General features: G+C 48.1%; 2 protein-coding genes across 8 annotated transcripts in view; both read left to right on the top strand.

Moving 5' to 3' along the window:
* PKM (pyruvate kinase M1/2) overlaps positions 1–10,549 on the top strand; it is a 28,908-nt gene extending 18,359 nt beyond the window's left edge. For 2 of the 5 annotated variants that reach the window (XM_036348179.1, XM_036348141.1), the window contains exons 5-10: positions 249–519; positions 2,489–2,639; positions 2,851–3,003; positions 7,027–7,193; positions 8,929–9,110; positions 9,822–10,549. In XM_036348179.1, coding sequence (XP_036204072.1) covers positions 249–519; positions 2,489–2,639; positions 2,851–3,003; positions 7,027–7,193; positions 8,929–9,110; positions 9,822–9,928 — 1,031 coding nt within the window. In that variant the 3' untranslated portion in view covers positions 9,929–10,549. The other 3 variants (XM_036348152.1, XM_036348168.1, XM_036348159.1) reach the window with 3 other exon arrangements.
* A 690-nt stretch (positions 10,550–11,239) lies between these two features.
* GRAMD2A (GRAM domain containing 2A) overlaps positions 11,240–20,368 on the top strand; it is a 56,722-nt gene continuing 47,593 nt past the window's right edge. For all 3 annotated transcript variants that reach the window (XM_036348024.1, XM_036348008.1, XM_036348015.1), the window contains exon 1: positions 11,240–12,396. The gene's annotated coding sequence lies outside the window, so the exon portion shown is untranslated. The remainder of the gene's footprint in view (positions 12,397–20,368) is intronic.

Below are 20,368 nucleotides of genomic sequence, written 5' to 3'. Positions count from 1 at the left end.
GAGGAGGTATTATTCCTATTTAACATGTGAGGAAACTGAGTCACAGAGAGATTCATTCACTTGCCTAAGGTTACACAGTCAGTGGAATTGGGATTTGGACTCTGGCAGTATGGCTCCAACTGCCCATGATGTGCTGCCTCCCAGTTCACTGTCCTGGGGACAGAGGCAGCGGCTTTTCGTTTCTCCCCTCTCTGTTGAGGACACATGCCCTCATTGCCCTGCCTCCCCACCTACTCCATTTTACACAGGTGCTGACTTCCTGATCACAGAAGTGGAGAATGGTGGCACTTTGGGCAGCAAGAAGGGTGTGAACCTCCCTGGGGCTGCTGTGGACCTGCCTGCCGTGTCAGAAAAGGACATCCAGGATCTGAAGTTTGGGGTGGAGCAGAACGTAGATATGGTGTTCGCATCTTTCATTCGCAAGGCATCTGATGTCCATGAAGTCAGGAAGGTCCTGGGAGAAAAAGGAAAAAACATCAAGATAATCAGCAAAATCGAAAATCATGAAGGAGTTCGGAGGTAAGTCCCGACCGTCTGTCCCCGCCTTCTTCTGCCCCAGCCCAGCTCTCTGAGGAAACAGGTGTACCCTGTGAGTACCTGGCTGCCTGTGCTTCAGAACACAGCCTTAGCTTGTTCCAGACCCACCGAGCCAGAATATCTGCAGGGGAGAATTGGAAGGCGTTGGTATATGTTTTTAAAAAGCTTTCCAGGTTTGGAATGCCAGATGCTTGTCATTGTTGCAGAGACCCAGGGATCAGCCTTGGAGAGGACAGGGTCACTGTTCACAGGATCAGGAGCCATGGGGCTACATGCCTAACCAGGAGTACTACCTGTGTCTGCTGGAATGGGGTGCCACCCAGAGGAAAGGCAGCAGCGGGCTCTTTGGAAAGGGCCGTGTGGAAGGAAGCTCAGGGCCTGGGGTTGGTGCTGAAGATTATAGCTTCCTAGTCTTCACTGAGAAAGCAGCTGGCTGGGTGATGGGCTAGCTCTGGCATGATATCAGCTTCCTGGAGGGGGGCATGTGGTTCTCCTCTAGGCTTAGATTGTCCCAGCTCAGCTCACAACCTCCCCAGTGCCCACCAACTAGAGTCAAATGATTGTGGCCAGCGTGGTGACATCTGTTCTTTGGCTTCCTACTAAAAGCATAACTCAGTGCAGCTAAAACCCTAGACTAGGGGTGGGCAACCTTTTTGTGAGTGCGTGCGAAAACCAGCAAAACCTCTGGCTCAAAATTCTTCTGCGTGCCAACCCTAATTTTTTGAGAACATGTTACCCCCACTTGGTATCTCTTAAGGTGTATGTAAGTGAAGAACCTTGAAGAAATAATAAAATTCATTCATGCAACAAAAACACAGTATATGATGATGAAAAATACATTTATTTACATTTATTACACTGACAGTCCGACAGAAAACATTATGACTCCGTTTGATATTATCAGTGGGACTTTTGCTGCTGCATCACTGATGACAGAGATTTTACATCAGGTTTATATTTCGTGACCTTCAGAGATATGCACGAGCTACTACTTTCATCCGTCAGGCTACTCCTATTACAAGACTTAACAAAATTCATCTCTGAGAACAAAGATTCACAAGTGTATGTGGATGAAAACATGGAGAATAACGCTGTTGCAAAGTTTTTTAAACAAAAAATTTTCTGGAATGGCATTCCAAGTCCTCAATAGTTCGTTTTCGACCTTCTCTCTGGTACTCCTGTCTCTAATCGCTTTTTTTCAATGTTTTCCAAGTCAACTCTAAGGTCAATAAATTTCTGCTTCCAAATAAAAAAGTCGATATTAAGAAAAAAATTGTAAATGGAAGTTATAAGAGAGGGTTTCGAGTGCCAGCAAAAGTTACTGGCGTGCCATGTTTGGCACGCGTGCCAGGGGTTGCCCTAGACCTACTCGTGTGGATTAGGCGTGTGCTTGAGGAGGATGGAAGGAGCAGCCCTACCCACTGTTGTGACCTTGTGGTCCTTGACTTTGTGTAGATGTCCTTTGTATTAGGTAAGCCAGCTGATCTTGGACCCAGGCCAGGCAGAGCCATATGTCCTCTTCCCTTCGGCAAGTTGGAGGGGGAGCAGCCTCAAGGAGCAGCCCTCGGGTTCCTGGGCTGGAAGAGGCCATGGACCTTTGTGTTGGGAGCTTTTCACAGGCCTGAGGTTTCCTTCCTGCCTTGGGAGTGTAGCTAGCAGAGGGGCCGCAAAAGATGCAGATGGAAAAGAAATGAGCTCGTGGGGCTTGAGAGGAAACCTCACCCTGCGCCTGTCCCTAATGAAGCGTCCATACTAGTGCTGAAGAAACCCAGCAGGCTAAACTGTTGGGCCATGCTAGGGAATGAGGTAGCTGGAACTCCCACCGCCATATCAATGGTGACATCATGGGTGGCTGTTCTGCAAGGATAGCTAAGGCCGAGGATCCCAGGAAAAGTTCCTTTGCATTACCATACCGCTGTTCCACATAACCTCTCTTTCACCTTTCCATCAGGTTTGATGAGATCCTGGAAGCCAGTGATGGGATCATGGTGGCTCGTGGTGATCTAGGCATTGAGATTCCTACAGAGAAGGTCTTCCTTGCTCAAAAGATGATGATCGGGCGGTGCAACCGAGCTGGGAAGCCTGTCATCTGTGCCACACAGGCATGTGCCTCTTCTCGCTACAGATGCTTGCCCTGTTTCTTCCACAGACCCTTCCCCACGCCACAAACACATACACACATGCTCCTTCCCCCGTGCACCTACACAAAGCCCTACTCTGTGTACACACACACTCTCCAGGGAGTCAGCTTGCAGTCATTCATCTCTGAAGACAGCCCAGGCCACGTCTCACTAATGCTGTGTCTCCTCCCAGATGCTGGAGAGCATGATCAAGAAGCCCCGTCCCACCCGGGCTGAGGGCAGTGATGTGGCCAATGCAGTCCTGGATGGAGCTGACTGCATCATGCTGTCTGGAGAGACGGCCAAAGGGGACTACCCCCTGGAGGCTGTGCGCATGCAGCACCTGGTGAGTTCCTGGGGCCTGCCTGTCTCCCAGGCTCGGGCTCGGGCTCAGGCTGGGGTGGAGGCAGCTCTTGTACAGAGCCAATGCCTTTTAGGCTTCTGCACCCACATTTTTTTATTATCCTTCAAATTGCAACAAGAGTGAGGAGGTGTGTGTCCTTTGTTTTTTTTTCTGTTCTGCCTTTCCTCCCACATCCTCCCTCCTATTTCGCTCTGTTTTGAAGTGTTCTCCTTCATCAGACATAGCCCAATCACTCTGGCTTCTTCCTTTGGCTCAAGTATCAAGATACTTGTACCTCTTCCTCTGCACAGCCCAGAGGACCTCGTACCTCTGCCCTGCTCTGGAAAAGGCCAAGGCCTCCTGCTCCTAGCCATCCTTTGTTTGGCTTCCATTTGATTCCCCACCTGTCCCACGGACAGGGGACTCCCCCACAGGGGCCTCTGGGCCTGTACTGGAGACTGTTGTCCACACTGAGTTGACTGTGAGCTGGCCTTGCATGGTGTCTGCAGCTGGACCTGCTGTGCTGAGTTGTTGCACTCACCCTAGACTAAAAATGGGGTTTAAGTGACAGGTGACAGGTTCACAAATAGAGACTGGTGGAAGGATGGCTGATCCTGGCTGGCCCTGGAGTGAGAGCATCTGGTGGAGCCTTGGAGGTGACTCTTCCCCCCTCCCCTCCCCCGCACCCCCTGCCCAGGGAGCTAACTAGCTTTTCAAGGCTTTTCTGCTCTGCATGTCCCACTGCCTGGCTGTGTCATGGTTTGCCTGCTCCTGCTCTAGAGCTTACTGAAGAGGGAACGTGGGGATCGGCTATCAGGGTTGTGACACCCGAGAAAATGAGTGTGCAGATTAGCTTGCCCGTAATAGTCTTAGGTCAGTGTTTATAATGTGTAGCTCAGTGAGTTTGTATCTTACCCTGAAATGGGTTTTCTTTAACTTCCTACTCCCTTTCAATCAACAAAGGACCCCATGCCCTTATGCAACACCTCCTCTCCTGCATTTCCCCAAATTTAAAACGACCCCCAAAAAGAACCTCTGGACTAGGTATCTTCCTTTCCTCCATTTTCTGTGTCCGATTATTAGGTTTAACTAGCTTCCAGAGAAGACGTCATTTATAATTTCATACCATTTCAGTGGTGAACTGAAACATCTTTTTTTTTTTTTTAATATATTTTATTGATTTTTTTACAGAGAGGAAGGGAGAGGGATAGAGAGTTAGAAACATCGATGAGAGAAAAACATCGATCAGCTGCCTCCTGCACACCCCCTACTGGGGATGTACCCGAAACCATGTGCCCTTGATCGAGAATCGAACCCGGGACCCTTCAGTCTGCAGGCCAACGCTCTATCCACTGAGCCATACCGGTCAGGGCAGAAACTGAAACATCTTAACAAAAGTTGTCCTTTGGGCTGTCTTCAGCATCCCCCATGGATTTCCCCATGAGGAAATCCTGTCCCTGGCATGTCTGTGTACCTTGGCCCTGGCGAGTATGCACCCGTTTGTGAGACAAGCTTGCTGTTCTGATGCTCAGAACATCTGATGCTCAGAACATGCCCTGAGCCATCCTCTCTCCCATCCTCTCTCCAGTGGGCCTTGAACCAGTGACCTCTGGAGTGGCTGCTGGTGTATTTATGGGCCTCTCCACACCTCACCAGTCTCTAATTGCCTTGCTTAGATGTACGGCCTCAGGTACAAGAGTGACCTGATACACTGAACCATGAAACATGTAGGGACTTTAATGTGTCTCAAGGCCTTATCTGGAAAATGAATTAGATGGGATATGTTTAATTATAAACTTAACATTAAATATTCACTGTAATTATTAAATGTCTGTTAAGTCCCTGTGTAGACTGATGTAATCTTCATAGCCTCCGTGAGATATAGAAGTCACCCAATTTATAGATGAGGATTACATGGTAATATAAAGCCTGAGTTTGAACTAATATCTGACTTTGAAGCCAGTGTTCTGTCCTGCACCATAACACTCTAATCTCACAGGAGGTAAGGCCAGGTCTGGGGTCAAAGACAAAGAATCAGGCTCTGGGCTCTCACTTCATGTCCATTTTTTCCAGACCCTAATCTTCCCTATAACAGATGGATACCTTAGAGAGAACTGCAGGGCTCGGATTACATGGCCCTGCTCATAAGATAAGTTATGGGGTCCGGGCCAGGTGGTGCTGGCCTGTCCTTTCCATGTCCCTAGTTAACACTGGCTGACAGCTTCCCTTAACTGTTAACTCCTTTCTCCTGTGTCTTCGCTGATGCAGTAAATGGCCTATAACTAAGGACTAGGCAGTACCGGGTATGGTTCTGTTCCGCTCCCCTGCCCTTTGGGCTGCATGCATTCCATTCTTGAAGAGAGAAAACTAGTGAGTCCTGCCACATATCTGTCAAATGAATGAGATGATATTACTGATTCTTCCCTCACCCATTATTCTCTAAGCCAGTGGTTCTCAACCTTCTGGCCCATTAAATACAGTTCCTCATGTTGTGACCCAACCATAAACTTATTTTGTTGCTACTTCATAGCTGTAATGTTGCTACTGTTATGAATCGTAATGTAAATATCTGATATGCAGGATGGTCTTAGGCGACCCCTGTGAAAGGGTCGTTCGACCACCAAAGAGGTCGCGACCCACAGGTTGAGAACCACTGCTCTAAGCTGTTGACGATTGCATTATAATCCTCTAAAACTTAAATTTTCTTTCTAATTTTTAGTGTTATGTGAGCAGGTGGTCTGTAAATAACTCAGTGGCTTTCTCATGACTTTTCATTAGATTTTAATCAGATGTCTCGTTCAACTTGCTTCCACAGGCATCTGTCTCCACATGGCTGTTCAGTCATCCTGACAAATTTGCCAGTTTTCTACCCTCCTGCTTAGAACGCAGTGAAGCTGCATGGCTTTCAATTTCCAGCGCTGCTCAGTGTGTTTCCATGGCAGGCCATCGGAACACCCCTGTGCCCCGTGCCAAACCAAGTGCTCCATGGAAGCTGGCAGGAAGCCCTGGAGAACTGGACAGCCATGTGAGGAGGGCAGGCCTATTTCTTCCTGTCAGCTGTGTCATGAGGCAGTGTGATCCAGCCCTGCCAGGCAGTGGCCCGGGCCCACCCTGGACATGTTTCCATGCTAAGGTCCCGGAACCTGCCACCATATTGTCTCTCTCCACCCCCACCCCCAATCCGAATTCCTTCCAGAATGGAAGAACCAATTTCCCCTCTGATGGAGGGGAAACAGCCGAAGTTGAGGCTGGAAATTCTTCACATACCCCTGAACTGGCTTGTGTCACCCTGCCTCTGCATCTGCCTGTGGGACAGATTTAGCCAATTAACCTAAAGTTACCTTCTCTTTATTCTCTGATTAATTCCTCATTCTGTCTTTCCATGTTGTTGTCTCTCATATTTTTTGCCTCCTCCTTCCCTTTCCTCGCCTCCCTTCCCCCTAAACCTTACAGATAGCTCGTGAGGCTGAGGCAGCCATGTTCCACCGCCAGCTGTTTGAAGAACTTGTGCGAGGCTCACGTCACTCCACAGACCTCATGGAAGCCATGGCCATGGGCAGCGTGGAGGCTTCTTATAAATGTTTAGCAGCAGCTTTGATAGTTCTGACGGAGTCTGGCAGGTAGGGCCCTAAAGGCAGGTAACTCTGTAGGATAACCAGCCTCTTGCTCCAGCTGCTCTAGAAAACAGCCAGGGCCCAGCCCTGCACCTGGGGCCTGGGCTCACAGCCTCTCTTTTCATCTGCAGGAAGCTAGCCAAGGGAGCTCAGGGCAGGGCAGAACCAAAGGGACTGTAGCTCGGTAGGCACAGGTGGTGTCACAGGCACCTGGTGAAGGACTGGTCCCTGTGAGTCTTGATCTTGGTCAGCTCAGAACCTACCGTGATTGGGTTCCTTTTGGCCTTTGCACCCAGGGATGTGTTCCCCACCAGCTGTCTGTGCAACTTTTCCCCTCCCTCTCCCATTGTGACACAGCTCTGACAAAGCTCTGTCCCCCTCTCGTTCCTCTGGACGGATGTTGCTCCCTTAGATTGCCCGTGAGGCAGAGGCCGCCATCTACCACTTGCAATTATTTGAGGAACTCCGCCGCCTGGCGCCCATTACCAGCGACCCCACAGAAGCCACCGCCGTGGGTGCCGTGGAGGCCTCCTTCAAGTGCTGCAGTGGGGCCATAATCGTCCTCACCAAGTCTGGCAGGTAGGAGGTGGCAGCAGCTCCCTGGGAATGCCCTCTTAGTGGCACCTTTCCTTGGGGGTCCTGGGAGCAGTGCATTGAACAATGCTTTGATGACATGAGCCAAGGTAAGACCCTGCTGCCTGCCACCTGGACCCTGCAGGGAAGGAGCTCCCTCAGCCCCCAGGCCAGGATCCAGGAATAAGCAGAGCCCATTCCCTGGGCTCAAAGGACTCCAGGCAGCACTCAAAAGGCATGGGACCATTTGACTCCAAAGCAAGTTTATACCATCAAGACTTCGCTGTTAACTGCAGATAGACTGACTACAGTTGATTACTTGGTATTTAAAGGCTGGTCTTCTAAAATGGTAGTAGGCCTCCAGCTTTGCTTCTTTCAGTTATTGTATGCTCTTTAAAAGTTTGGTTTGGAAAATTAGTGCTGTTCACTGACATGCCCTTTGGTTGGTGCATGAGCCCCTCTCTGTCTTTGAACTCCAAAGACAAGTGATACCTGGCCCGGGGACGGTCACCATGTCGTGATGCAGCCAAGCTGGGGCCTGTTTGGCCATGGACTTAGGATCCCCTGGACAGTTTTGGGGTGTGCTCCTCGTCCCTGCCCACAGGACAGCCAGGGTTTCCTGGAAGAGGAGCAGACAGGCAGTCCCCGTGCACTGAGAAGCAGCAGGAGGGGCTACCCAGACACTAGATCTATGCAGGTTCCCTCAGCAGAGAGCTCAGGGTAAACAGTCCAACCATTGGGTTGACATTTATGAAAAGGTCCAACCTTTGCTATCTGGCTATTTTTAGCTCCTGTCTTCTTGGATTTCACTCTCAGCCTGTCCTGATTTCAGCAACTGCTTCCCTTTGAAAGTCTTATAGAGGCCAGGCCTTAAGCTGGGCATTCTCTGCTGTAATATGGTGTAGGTTTCCTTGACACCTGTTGAGTGTCCTCATAGCTTGCTTTCTGGGGCCCAGTCACTCCTGCACACTATTCTCCAACTCCTGAGACACATCTGCAACTGCAAGTATACAGGAAGTACCCAACACTGGGGCTCCAGAGGGTCCCCTACCTTCCGGAGGAACCTGCCAGAGCCTCCCACACCACACTTCCAGTTCCTGGTCTTGCCCTCACTTAGATACGCAGGTTTGACTCAATCTTTAGAGCTCAGTTGCTGGAACTATTTCAGGACCTGGAGACCTGGGGGCCACATGGGGTTGGGAGGGTCTAACAGTATGGAAGGCAGCTTGTGTTGTAGATTCCCAGGGGGTTGGTAGGCTCTGTTCCTGTTCTTTGCAGATGTCAAGAGTCAGGTGCTATTCACATGCTGCTTGGCTTGTAGGAGTTACTGGCATCTAGAGAAATGGGTACTAGTGAGCTTGGGTGAGGGCTGCCTCCCTGTGCCAAAATGGAAAAGTTCGGAGGGAGCATTCTGCCAACTATGGGCCATGTGAGGAAAGTGGGTGAAACTGATCATTCTGGGTCAGGAGGATTTCTGGGCCTGTGAGGAGGGGTGGAGGGCAAATGGGTCTCACAACTCTGAAGAGGAGCTACATGCTGTGGAGGATACAGGAAGAGGGGCTTCCCAGCCATGGGAATTCCCACAGGGGCCCAGGGGATAGATGTTTAAGTGGCCAAAGCCTCAGGCTGGCATAGTGAGTTGGATTAGAAGATGAACTGTTGAAGCCCCTGAGGGGCTTCCTGGGAGGCTTCTGGAACATTATGCAACGGTCTCTTCTGCTTGTCCTTCATCCCCTCTCAGGTCTGCTCACCAGGTGGCCAGGTACCGCCCCCGTGCTCCCATCATTGCTGTGACCCGTAATCACCAGACAGCTCGCCAGGCCCACCTATACCGAGGCATCTTCCCTGTGGTGTGTAAGGACCCAGTGCAGGACGCCTGGGCTGAGGATGTGGACCTCCGGGTGAACTTGGCCATGAATGTTGGTGCGTGACTTGGAGCAAGTGCTGGAGCCTGGGGTGGAGGTGCTTGCACACTGAGCTCTCTGGGATGCTAAGGAAAGGGAACATGCAGACCTTAGGGTGCAAGAGTCCTGGCTGGCTACTGTCAGTGGGAATGTTCTCTCTGATTCCTCCATCCCCATCTTTGAAGTTTTGGGCTAACCCCAGGAAGGAAGAAGGCCTTTGAGTCGTGGGGCTAAACAGTCCAGTTTGTCTCCTCACTCTTCTAATCTAGGGCCCAAAGCCAAAGGACCTAAGTAAGCAGGATTGTCCATCCTTTGGCATCTGCTCATTACTGGGTTTTGTGTATGTGTTTAATAAAATTGGCCAGAGCTCCTGCACTGTGGGGTGGCACACACACAGATTATGTACTGACGTGGCCTTCGTCCCAGTGTAAATGTAGGGTGCCACTGAATGAGAGGAAGCAGCTAGCTCTAACCTTGAGCAAGGGTCTCCATCCTCCAGTGTATAAAATGAGTGATGTCCAAAGGTCCCTGCCAAGTCTGCCATCTGAGTGATAGGGAAATCTCAGGACTGCCCTCATCCCCTTTACCTGGCTTTGAATCTGGGGCCACCTTGTGGTGTAAAGAAGTAATAGTCAGCCAGCCCTGCTTGCTATCTGGCTGTGGGGCAGTGTCCCAAGTTCATACCTGCCTGACTTGGCATTTACTCACCCACATGCCTTCTCTTCTTCAGGCAAGGCCCGAGGCTTCTTCAAGAAGGGCGATGTGGTCATCGTGCTGACCGGGTGGCGTCCTGGCTCTGGCTTCACCAACACCATGCGTGTAGTGCCTGTGCCGTGATGGGCCCCAGAGCCCCTCCTCCAGCCCCTGTCCCCTCCCCTTCCCCAATCCACCCCTTAGGCCAGCAATGCTTGCAGTGCTCACTTGGGGCTGTAGTATGGCACCGATGGGCTGGGGCTCCAGGGAAGAAGATTAAGGCCTCTGTAAAGCATGGCGATTTTTTAGACCCTGCTCAGGTGAGGTATAGTCCAGAGCCAGGCTGTCCATCTTACAGCCCTACCCAAGCAAGAGAGGCAGGGGTGCAGGACTGGAGGCTCTGAAGCTGAACATAGAGGGCAATCGCTCCTGCTTCTCTGTGCACTCCATTCAGTTCCTGTAGAAATGGACACTCAGAGAACTCCCAAGCCTGGCCTGGGTCAGAAGATAGCCGGCTAGAGAGGGCAGTGGTTCCAGTGTCAGCAGACTCTGTCTGGCCCTGGCCCTGGCCTTCACTTGCTTCTCCAATCCCCTTAGCCTCCCCCACTCCCATCTTGTGCACTGTGCACCTCTGTTCCTGCACTCCACTCAGCTGTCGCTGCAGACAAACTCCATCCTCCACCTTGATTATCCCCACTACTGCAGCCGCCTCTAGGCCTGTTGCTATAGAGCGTACCTGTATGTCAATAAACAGCAGCTGAAGCATTTGTTGCCTCTTTTCTGAAAGGGTTGGTCGTGATCTCTGCCCTCTGAGAAGGGAGAAAGGGCATGAGCCTCAAGGCTCCTGGTGGGGACTCCCAAACAGCTCAGGCCGCCTGCATACTGTCCATCCCCAAGTGCAGATTTGCATAGTGAGTTGGATTAGAAGGTGAACCGTTAGTAGCTGACTTGCATAGGTTGCCCCCTTTAGGTGGCTGTGTAAAAGCTCCTGAAGCCCTGGCTGGTGTGGTTCAGTTGGTTGGAGTGTTGTGTGCACCAAAGTGTCATGGGCTTGATTCTGGTCAGGGCACATACCCAGGTTTTGGTATCCATCCCTGGTTGGGAAGCAAGTAATGTTTCTCTCTAAAACAGCGGTTCTCAACCTGTGGGTCGCGACCCCTTTGGGGGTCAAACGACCCTTTCACAGGGGTCGCCTAAGACCATCGGAAAACACATATATAATTACATATTGTTTTTGTGATTAATAACTATGCTTTAATTATGTTCAATTTGTAACAATGAAATTGGGGGTCACCACAACAAGAGGAACTGTATTAAAGGGTCGTGGCGTTAGGAAAGTTGAGAACCACTGCTCTAAAATCAATACCCAAAACTGCAGCTGGGGAAGTTTTTTTTTTTTAATCCTCACCCAAGGATATGTCTATTGATTTTTAGAGAGAGGAGAGATGAGAGAGAGAGAAACTGATCAGTTGCCTCCCCTACAACCTGGTTATGTGCCCTGACCTGTGACCCTTTGGTGCAAGCAAGGGACAATGCTCCAACCAACTGAGCCGCGGCCAGGGCTGCAGCTGGGGAAATGATGATGGCTTGTTTGAGTCAGATGAGAAGGCAGTGACCAGGGCCCTTTCCTCCTGTTCCGGTGGGCAGACTGAGTGGAGTAGTCCTTGCCCTGCCTGCCCCTTAGGCCTTCATGCAGTAGAGGCCCCTGATGGGAGCTGTAGGACGAGACCTGGCTCCTGAGACAGCATCTGCTCCAAAGTTCCCAGAAGTTTCAAACCTGGGCTGTTAGTGCCCCTTGCATCTTCCTATGCCCTCCCTCCGTGGTACAGCTGGGTGAAGGAGGTGGAGAGAAGAGGTTTGGGAATGGAACCAAATCCACTTGCACCTTCCCTCCTGACCACTCCCAAGGACTAAGCTCTACCTGGTGGGGATAGGAGGGAAGGGGCCTGCAGGCCAAAAAAGTTGGGGGAACCTGAATTTGAGCCCGTTCTCAAGGCCCAGTTCTTTGTCACCCCCACTGACACCACCAAGCCCCACTCTTCATTTCCTGGCCGTCTTCAGTCCTCCCAAGACTTATCCAAGTCTTTGCCTGGCCACAGTGAAGTTTCCAGCTCTAGGCAAGGTGCATGGCAGCATTTCGCTCCCAGTTTGACTTGTTCCACCATTGCCTCTAGTATTCCCCACTCAGGCCCTCAGTAATCCGGTGTGGAGAAAAACGGAAAGCTACCCTGGAGTTCAGTGCTGGGAGGGTTTATTTAGGGAGGGCTGGAATTGGTTGCTGCAGAGCTCCGCGAAGAGACTCGGAAAGCTGAAGAGGAAGAACGTGGAGGGGCCCCGAGGCCCTTGCTGTGCAAGGCTGGAGGAGCAGACCCTGAAAGGGGCGTGGAGATCTGTGAGGCGTTTGGGCCCCACCTTGAGTTTGGAGAGGGTGAAGGACCTGCCAATGGGCAGGGCCCGTCCCGTGCGGGCAACCAATGGGTAGGAGGAGGTGGGCCCTCCCGGCTGCGAGGACGAGGACCGGCTGGTGGCAGTCGGTTCGCTGGGTCTCCCGCGCTGGCCGGAGGCGCATCTATGACTGCTCTGAGCAGGGGCGAGGCAGTGGCGGCTGGCAGGTAAGGGACTGAGCCCGCCTGCCTGGTTCGGGCGAGGGGCGGGACGGGGCCCGACGCGCCTGGGTGCCTTCTGCCCGGAGGGCAGGCACTTCCCGCCCGCCGAAATGCAGGCTCAGCTCAAGAGCTGCGCTTCTCAGGTTGCGGGGTGTTCGCGGCTAGGCACGTTGTCCCGGCTGCTGTGCTCCGCGCGAGGGGTCCGGGCGTGGGGATGAGGACGTCCGGGCAGCGGAGGGCACCCTTCTTGGGACATCTCCGTAGCCCACCACCACCACCACCCTCTGCCATCATCCCTGTTCGTTCGTTCGTTCGTTCGTTCGTTCGTTCATTCATTCATTCATTCATTCATTCATTCATTCCCCAGCCCTATCGACCCCCAGCCCTGACTGCTCCCCACCCAAAGGCTGATGCTCCCCTGCTGGCCCGGGGTGGGGGTTTCAGCCTATCTGCCCTCCCAGCTGAGTGTGCAGTTATGTCTGGCCGCGGCTGCCCAGGAGACAGTGTGGAGCTGTCCTGGCACGAGTGGGCCACCCCCGTGCATCAGGCCCGTCCTGGTCGGGCGGGCTGGGGCTGGTCTTTCAGCCTCGAGATTTGATCCAAAGTCGCCCTGGGAGGAAGGAAATTCTTGCACCTGGGGAAGGGGCAGAGAGGCAGGGCAGGTGGAAGGTGGTGTTTAATGTGACATCAAGAATTGTGGCCTCTGCCCCTGAGGTCTTGGGGCTTTTGGCGAGGGTGCGGGGTGGGGGGAGTGGAGAAGGGGGGATATTTGGTGAAGAAAGAACCAGTAGGTGAGGCTGTAAAGTCCTGCCCTTGCTGTAAGTTCCCAGGTGCCACAGTCTGAGCTCCGGAGGGCAGCCTGCCCCCTAGTCAGCTAGGTGACATGCCTCCTCCACAGTCCTCTGTTCACATTGGCTGGAGTCCAGTCCAGTCCGTGTTGGCAGGCACACTCTGGTGTGAGGCTGCAGTTTGACAGGACCAGTAAAGCAGTGAGCAATTCTAGAGCAAATGGGCAGTCTAGAGGGTGAACCTGAAAGAGGCTGGCACTGAGCTTCCAGGAGTTTCTGCTCGGGGCAAATCAAAATTCTCCTTCCTGCTTTGGAGAATGTTCTGAATAGCCTCGAGGGGACAGCCCAGGCCCTATCTATGTCTTGATGTTACTGGTTGCTTTCAAATTTAAAAAATTTTTTTTTAGCTCAGGCAAGTCCTCAAAGCCTTAGTGCAGACCAGAAAGACCTGTGTGCCAGTTTATCCACCTAGGATGCCCCCCAAGGTTGAGGTTGCCAGTACTCAAGGTGGCTTTATGCCAGCCAGCCTCCCTGAAGCTCTTCCACTGACTTGCTTGAGTGGCTCCACCCAGGCCTTAACCTGGTTAAGTTGTGGCTATGGCCCTTGAATGCCACATACCATATTTATCAGACCAACATGAAGAGCCTCATTCAGGGAATCAGAAGTGAGTTCTCAGCCTAATACTGTTCCTATTTTGCTGTGACTTGAAAACAAGTCAGGTTTTCTCTCTGGGCCTGCTTTGCCCATTTACAACTCCAGCTGGCTCTGAAGTCTAGCTTCTTTCAGAGCAAAGACTTCCAGAGTTGTAGGGAGAGAGAGGTGAGTAGAGGGTGTCTCCTCTACCCATTAGGTAAGGCAATTGGACTGTAGGTCCCCTAAAGCCCTTCTCCATTCAGTCATTCAGTGATTCTGCTACCTAGCATGTTTCCTCTTAATTTCTGAAGGCATTTCATTTCTTTTTATTTACAATTTCTTCTTTACTGTAACTACTTAGGGAAAGCCCATGAATTTAAGAACAGTGCAGCATTCCGCTTTGGTGCCCAGTGTCAGAGTCCAGACACCAGAAAATCATTTGTTTTTCCTTTCTGAGAAGTGAAAATCATTCTTTGGCATGAAGTCCATCTTGACCACTATGCTGCTATTCACCCTGGATGCAATTCACCTAGGCTGCAGGGCATCAGTTTGTCACTACCTGTTCTCTATCACCAACCTTTGAAGCTTTGATGAATTTCCTACCTGTTTACTAATGTAGGAAAGGAAAGGGGATGGGGGAGAACAGAAGTCCCTGGCATGGAAATTCCTGTGTAATTCAGAAGGAATTGTCTCCCCAAGGAGGATGTGCCTGCTCAGCACAGATGCCAGGAGGAAGGGGTTGTTTTCCATAATATAAACCTTTCATTTCTTCTTTTTTGTTTTTGTTGCAATGTATTTGTTGAAGAAATAGGATTATTTGTCCTATACCATTTCCCAGTTTGCTGGTGTTGTTTAAAATATTCCCCTGACTCTTGTATTTCCTATAAATAGTCGGTCTAGATGTTGCTCAGTTTCAAAAGGTATTGAGCATTTGAGGAAGAACATTAGGAAGCACATCTGGTTATTTCTCTTTGGACGATGTCAGCAGGCATTGATGATCATTTTATTTAAACCCGTTATTTCATTAGGGATTGTAGAATGGTATTGCTCTAATTCTATCACTCTTTCATCATTTATTGGCTTGAATCTTCCCATAAAAAGAAATATTTCCTCTTTCAACTATTTGTTTACCCTGAGGTATAGCTAGTACTAGAAAGGCAGAATTAAAAACGTAATTCTTTCTTTTTATTCACAATAAGTTTATTGCTAGCTGAGTATTTACTTTTTTTAAGTAACAGTTTTGGAGTTTATATTTTAAATCCATTTTGTTGCTGATCAAATTAAAGTTGTATTTCCTATCATTTTGGTAGTCTTGGGTACATTAAAAAGCTAATAAAAATGAAATGCTCTCTTTCCAGATGCATACCTCTTTGTTCAGATATAACAATTTTGCCCAAAATTTCAGGAGTTCCCAGGCCCACCCTGAAACTCTTGCCTGGATTCTGGGGTCTCTTAGACTGTCAACTGTGATCCATAAAGATGGAGGACTGGAAATAACCAGTTGGCTCCCTGTAAAAGCAGCAGTAGGAAAGCTATCGGGTCTTCCAATATCACTCAGGAGAAGAGTGGTTATAAGTGGTTATAGCTCAGACTCTGCAGTGGTCGCACCAACAGTGGAAATCTAATTTTATCAAGGAAGGAACATGGCGACAAAGGTTTGTTCCTTGATGAAAGACCACTAGATAGAGTTATGCTTATTTGAGTGTTGGAAAGAACTTTCTAGTAATCAGGGCTACAGTGATATACGTGATGAATGATATTCACATGTAGGCACATACTTTGAAACTCCTTGCCCTGGCCAGCTTGACTCAGTGGATGGAGCGTCAGCCTGTGGACTGAGGGGTCCCAGGTTCGATTCCAGTCGAGGGCACATGTCTGGGTTGCGGGCTTGATCCCCAGTAGGGGGTGTGCAGGAGGCAGTCGATCAATGAATCTCTCTCATCATTGATGTTTCTGTCTCTCTTTCCTTCTCCCTTCCTCTCTGAAATCAATAAAGAAATATATTAAAATAAATAAATAAATAAGGAACTCCTTGTGCCCAATTAGATTGCCACCATTTTTCCACCCACTTGAATATTTATTTAGTTCCTTTATATGGGTAACAGTGAACAACTTCTTTCTTTTCCTTTAAGTCATTCTCAGATGTAGTCACTGTGACATAACAATAGGAAAAGCATGCGCTTTCAGAAAGAGCTGGACACAAATCCTTGCTCCAGAAATGAATGCTGAGCCACTACTGGGTCTGAGCCTCCCTTTCTTCATCCATCATCACATCTGGTTCATTTAAAGGTTCTCAGGTGGTATAATAGGCTGGTCACCAAAAGTTAGTTTCCCTTCAGTGCCTCCAGCTTTAAGAATCTGAGACCCAGACTCTCTGATAATTTAGCCCCAGCTCTAAGAAAAGCTTAACATGTTTACTTTTTCAAGGTGCAAAGTTCATTTTTAATACACTTTTTATTTTCAGATAATTGTAGATTTACAAGCAATTGTATAAAATAATACAGAGATCTCATGTATCTTTCACTCAGTTTCTCCCAATGGTAACATCCTACATGACAGTAGCACAATAACAATCAGAAAAATTAACATTTATATAACCCATCAACCTTGTTCAGTTTACACCAGTTTTCCACGCACTGGTGTGTGTGTGTGTGTATGTTTAGTTTTGTAGTTTTATTACATGTGAAGATTTGGCAAAGTTTATTTTTTTAAATCTATTTTTATTGATTTCAGAGAAGAAGGGAGAGGGAGAGAGAGAGAGAGAGAGAGAGAGAGAGAAACATCAATGATGAGAAAGAATCATTGATTCGCTGCCTTGAGCCTACAACACAGGCATGTGCCCTGACGGGAAATTGAACTGTAACCTCCTGGTTCATAACTCAACCACTGAGCCATGCTGGCCAGGCTCAAAGTTTATTTTTAAAATCAATGTCATTTTTTCTTTTGGATTCTGAGAGTTTCCATGTAGGAAGAATGAGGTTTTAGGAATTTGGAATTTTAGAGGTATCTATTAGTTAATATTGCTGTGCTGTAGGAATAAGTTTTTGTGTTGTTGTTTGTTTGTTTTGCTATATTCTCCTTCTTCCTTTGATTCTTAGCTACAAGTGAGATTGTTTGTTGTGATCATAAAAATCAAGCAGAGTATATGGAAAAGTCTAAAGAAGAAAATAAAAAAATATCTAAAATCCCAATTCATGAAGAAAAATATTGTTAGAATTTTGTGAGCATCCTTCTTACATCTATTATATTATACATGCTGTTCTATATAATGCTTTTTTCAATGTTATGTAATGCTATCTGTCTATGTTAATAGACTGTTTTTAATAAATGTTTTAATAAATAACTTGATACATATTATTTTAATAGTTACAAAGCCATCTATTCTATGAATAAATCATAATAAATCATAATTTTTATGCCTTATTCTTTCTCTTCTAACTACACTTCAGTGAACATTCTTGTGCATTTAAATGGGTCCAGTTATTTTCTAACAATAAATTGTTAGAAATGGAATTTATGATCTGAGGTTATCTACATATAAAATGTATCTACTCTTCTCACACTGCCCTAAACACGACAGTATGTGAGACTGTCCATTCACCAACATGCTGATCCACAGTAGGCATTATTGGAGTTGGTGCATATAGAGACTGGCAACAGTAGCTAGATCCTAACAAACAGCTGCCATTTCCAACCACTTCCTGTGAGCCATGCATGTAAGTGTTTAATGTCAATCAACTCATTTCAGTCCTCACAACAACCCAGAGGCCCATCTCACATGTGAGGCCATTAAGGCACAGAGGACAGGAGGAGCTTACCTAAGGTCATGGTAAAAAGTAGTAGTGTCAGGGATTCCAAAATGGCTGTGGGATAAGTGGAAGCTACACTGATGCTCTCCCAGTACCAAACTGGAAATACAACTAAATTACAGAAGACCCACTCTGAAAAATCAACTGAGAACTAGCTAGACAGAACCCTGATAAGCAAGGGTGGAAAGTGGAGACCACACAGAGACAGTAGGAAGTGCAGAGGTGTGAAAGGGCTGACAGGGCTCCCACAGAAAACATCTGGAGTCCTGAAGGGATATCTCAGTGGTGACGGGTTCCCACTGAGAATTCTGGGGTCTAAACTGCAAACTGGGCTCCCCAGCCCAGAGAACCAGAACTGAGAAAGGTGCCCACAGAACATCTGGCTGTGAAGAGCAGCAGGGTTGCTATCAGCCAGCAAGAGATGGCTGGAAATGCAGGAACCCTCTTAAAGGGCCAATACACAAAATTTCATGTGTAGCCACTCACCTTGGTGGGCAGAGTGAACTGGAGTGGTGTGAGGACAGTTCAGGGTGGGGGGCTCTGGGTTGGAGCTCAGAGGGCAGCCACCCTGGTTTCCTGTGCTGATTTATTCCCTCACGTGTGGAGAACATCTTTCTCCCATGGACCTTTCTAATCCAGGCAGTTTTTGCCTGGGGGGAAGGCAGTTGTCCCACCCTGTTGGAAAAACCCCTCACCCTACCCTGTGGTCGATAGCCTGAGGTTAATCAAGGCTGATAACAATCAGACTGCAGGAAGAGGAGGATCTCTGGAGGCGTTGAGTTTTTGCCTGATCTCCTTCTGGGCATGGGGCCAGGAAAAGCAGACCCTGGTGTGCATATTGGTCCTTTCCAAAGGCACCCAGTTCCAGCAGAGGGAGCCACAAGCTGTGTATTGCTGATAGTTCCAAACAGTACTCAGGGCCAGTCACAGTGTCTGACATTGTCTGGTACTACAGACTGGAAGTCATGGCAGATCTACCTACAGACATAAGCCCAAATAGGCAGACAAACAAACAAACAAATAAAAACAAGCCTGAAATGAAAGAACAAGAGAATTCCCCAGAATAAGAGCTAAAGGAAATGGAGATAAGAAATTTATCAGACATAGAGTTTAGAATAATGATGGTAAAGATGCTCAACAGCATGAAAAAAAGATATAGTAACTATAAAGAATGACATGGCACTAATAAAGAACACAGTGAAAGGAATACATAGCAGATTAGGCAAAACCAAGGATTGGATCAGTGAATTAGAAGACAGAGTAGAAAAAAATCACTCAATCAGAGAACCAAAAACAAAACAGGAGGACAGCTTAAGGGAGCTGTCCTCATTTAACAAGTGTGCCAGAAGGGGAAGACAGTGAGTAGGCGATAGAAAACATGTTTAAAGAAATAATGGCAGAAAACTTCCTTAACCTGGTGAAGGAGGCACAGAGAGTCCCAAACAAGAAAAACCCAAACAGGCCCACACCCAGACACATCATAATTAAAATGCCAAAAATTAAAGACAAAGAGAGAATCTTAAAGGCAGCAATGGAAAAGCAATGTGCTACCTACAAAGGAGCTCCCATAATGCGGTTAGCTGATTTCTCATCAAAATCTCTACAAGTCAGAAGGGAATGGCATGAAGTATTCAAGGTAATGAAAAGCAAGGATTTGAAACCATGATCACTATATCCAGCAATGTTATCATTCAAAATAGATAGTGAAATAAAGATATTCCCAGACCAAAAAATAAAAAAGGCTAAAGGAGTTTATCACCACTAAATCAGCACTACAAGAAATGCTAAAGGGACTGCTACAGAAAGAAGAAATATATATATAGAGAAACATAGGTATAAAGAATTAAAATGGTGCCCGGCCATCATGGCTCAGTGGTTGAGTGTTAACCTATTAAACAGAAAGTTACGGTTCGATTCCCGGTCAGGGCATATGCCTGCATTGCAGGATTGATCCCCAATGTGGGACATGCAGGAGGCAACTGATCAATGATTCTCCCTCATCATTGATGTTTCTATCTCTCTCTTCCTCTCCCTTCCTTTCTGAAATCAATAAACAAATATTTTTTAAAAGAATTAAAATGGCAATGAATAAGTACCTCTCAATAGTAACCTTAAATGTAAGTGGATTAAATGCTCCAATCAAAAGACATAGGGTAGCTGAATGGATACAAAAACATGACCCAATTATATGCTATTTACAAGAGACCCAGTTCAGACTAAAAAACTCACACAGGATGAGCATGAAGGGATGGAAAAAATTTTCCATGCAAATGGAAAGGAAATAAAAGCTGGGGTAGAAATACTCATATCTGGCCCTGGCCGGTTTGGCTCAGTGGATAGAGCGTCGGCCTGCAGACTGAAGGGTCCCGGGTTCGATTCCGGTCAAGGGCATGTGCCTTGGTTGCGGACGCATCCCCAGTGGGAGGTGTGCAGGAGGCGGCTGATCGATGTTTCTCTCCCATCAATGTTTCTTAGCTCTCTGTCCTTCTCCCTTCCTCTCTGTAAAAAATCAATAAAACATATTTAAAAAAAAAAAAAAAAAGAAATACTCATATCTGACAAAATAGACTTCAAAATGAAGGCCATCACAAGAGACAACACAGGTCACTACATCATACTGAAGGGATAAATTCAGCAAGAGGATATAACCCTGGTAAACATATGTGCCCAATAGATAGATAGATAGGTATAAGCAAGGATTTGAAACCATGATCACTATATCCAGCAATGTTATCATTCAAATATAT

Source organism: Myotis myotis, unplaced genomic scaffold (assembly GCF_014108235.1).
Source record: "Myotis myotis isolate mMyoMyo1 unplaced genomic scaffold, mMyoMyo1.p scaffold_m19_p_1, whole genome shotgun sequence".
Lineage (NCBI taxonomy): Eukaryota > Metazoa > Chordata > Mammalia > Chiroptera > Vespertilionidae > Myotis > Myotis myotis.
Note: the sequence above shows the minus strand (reverse complement) of the source record. Positions and strands in the feature narration are given on the sequence as shown.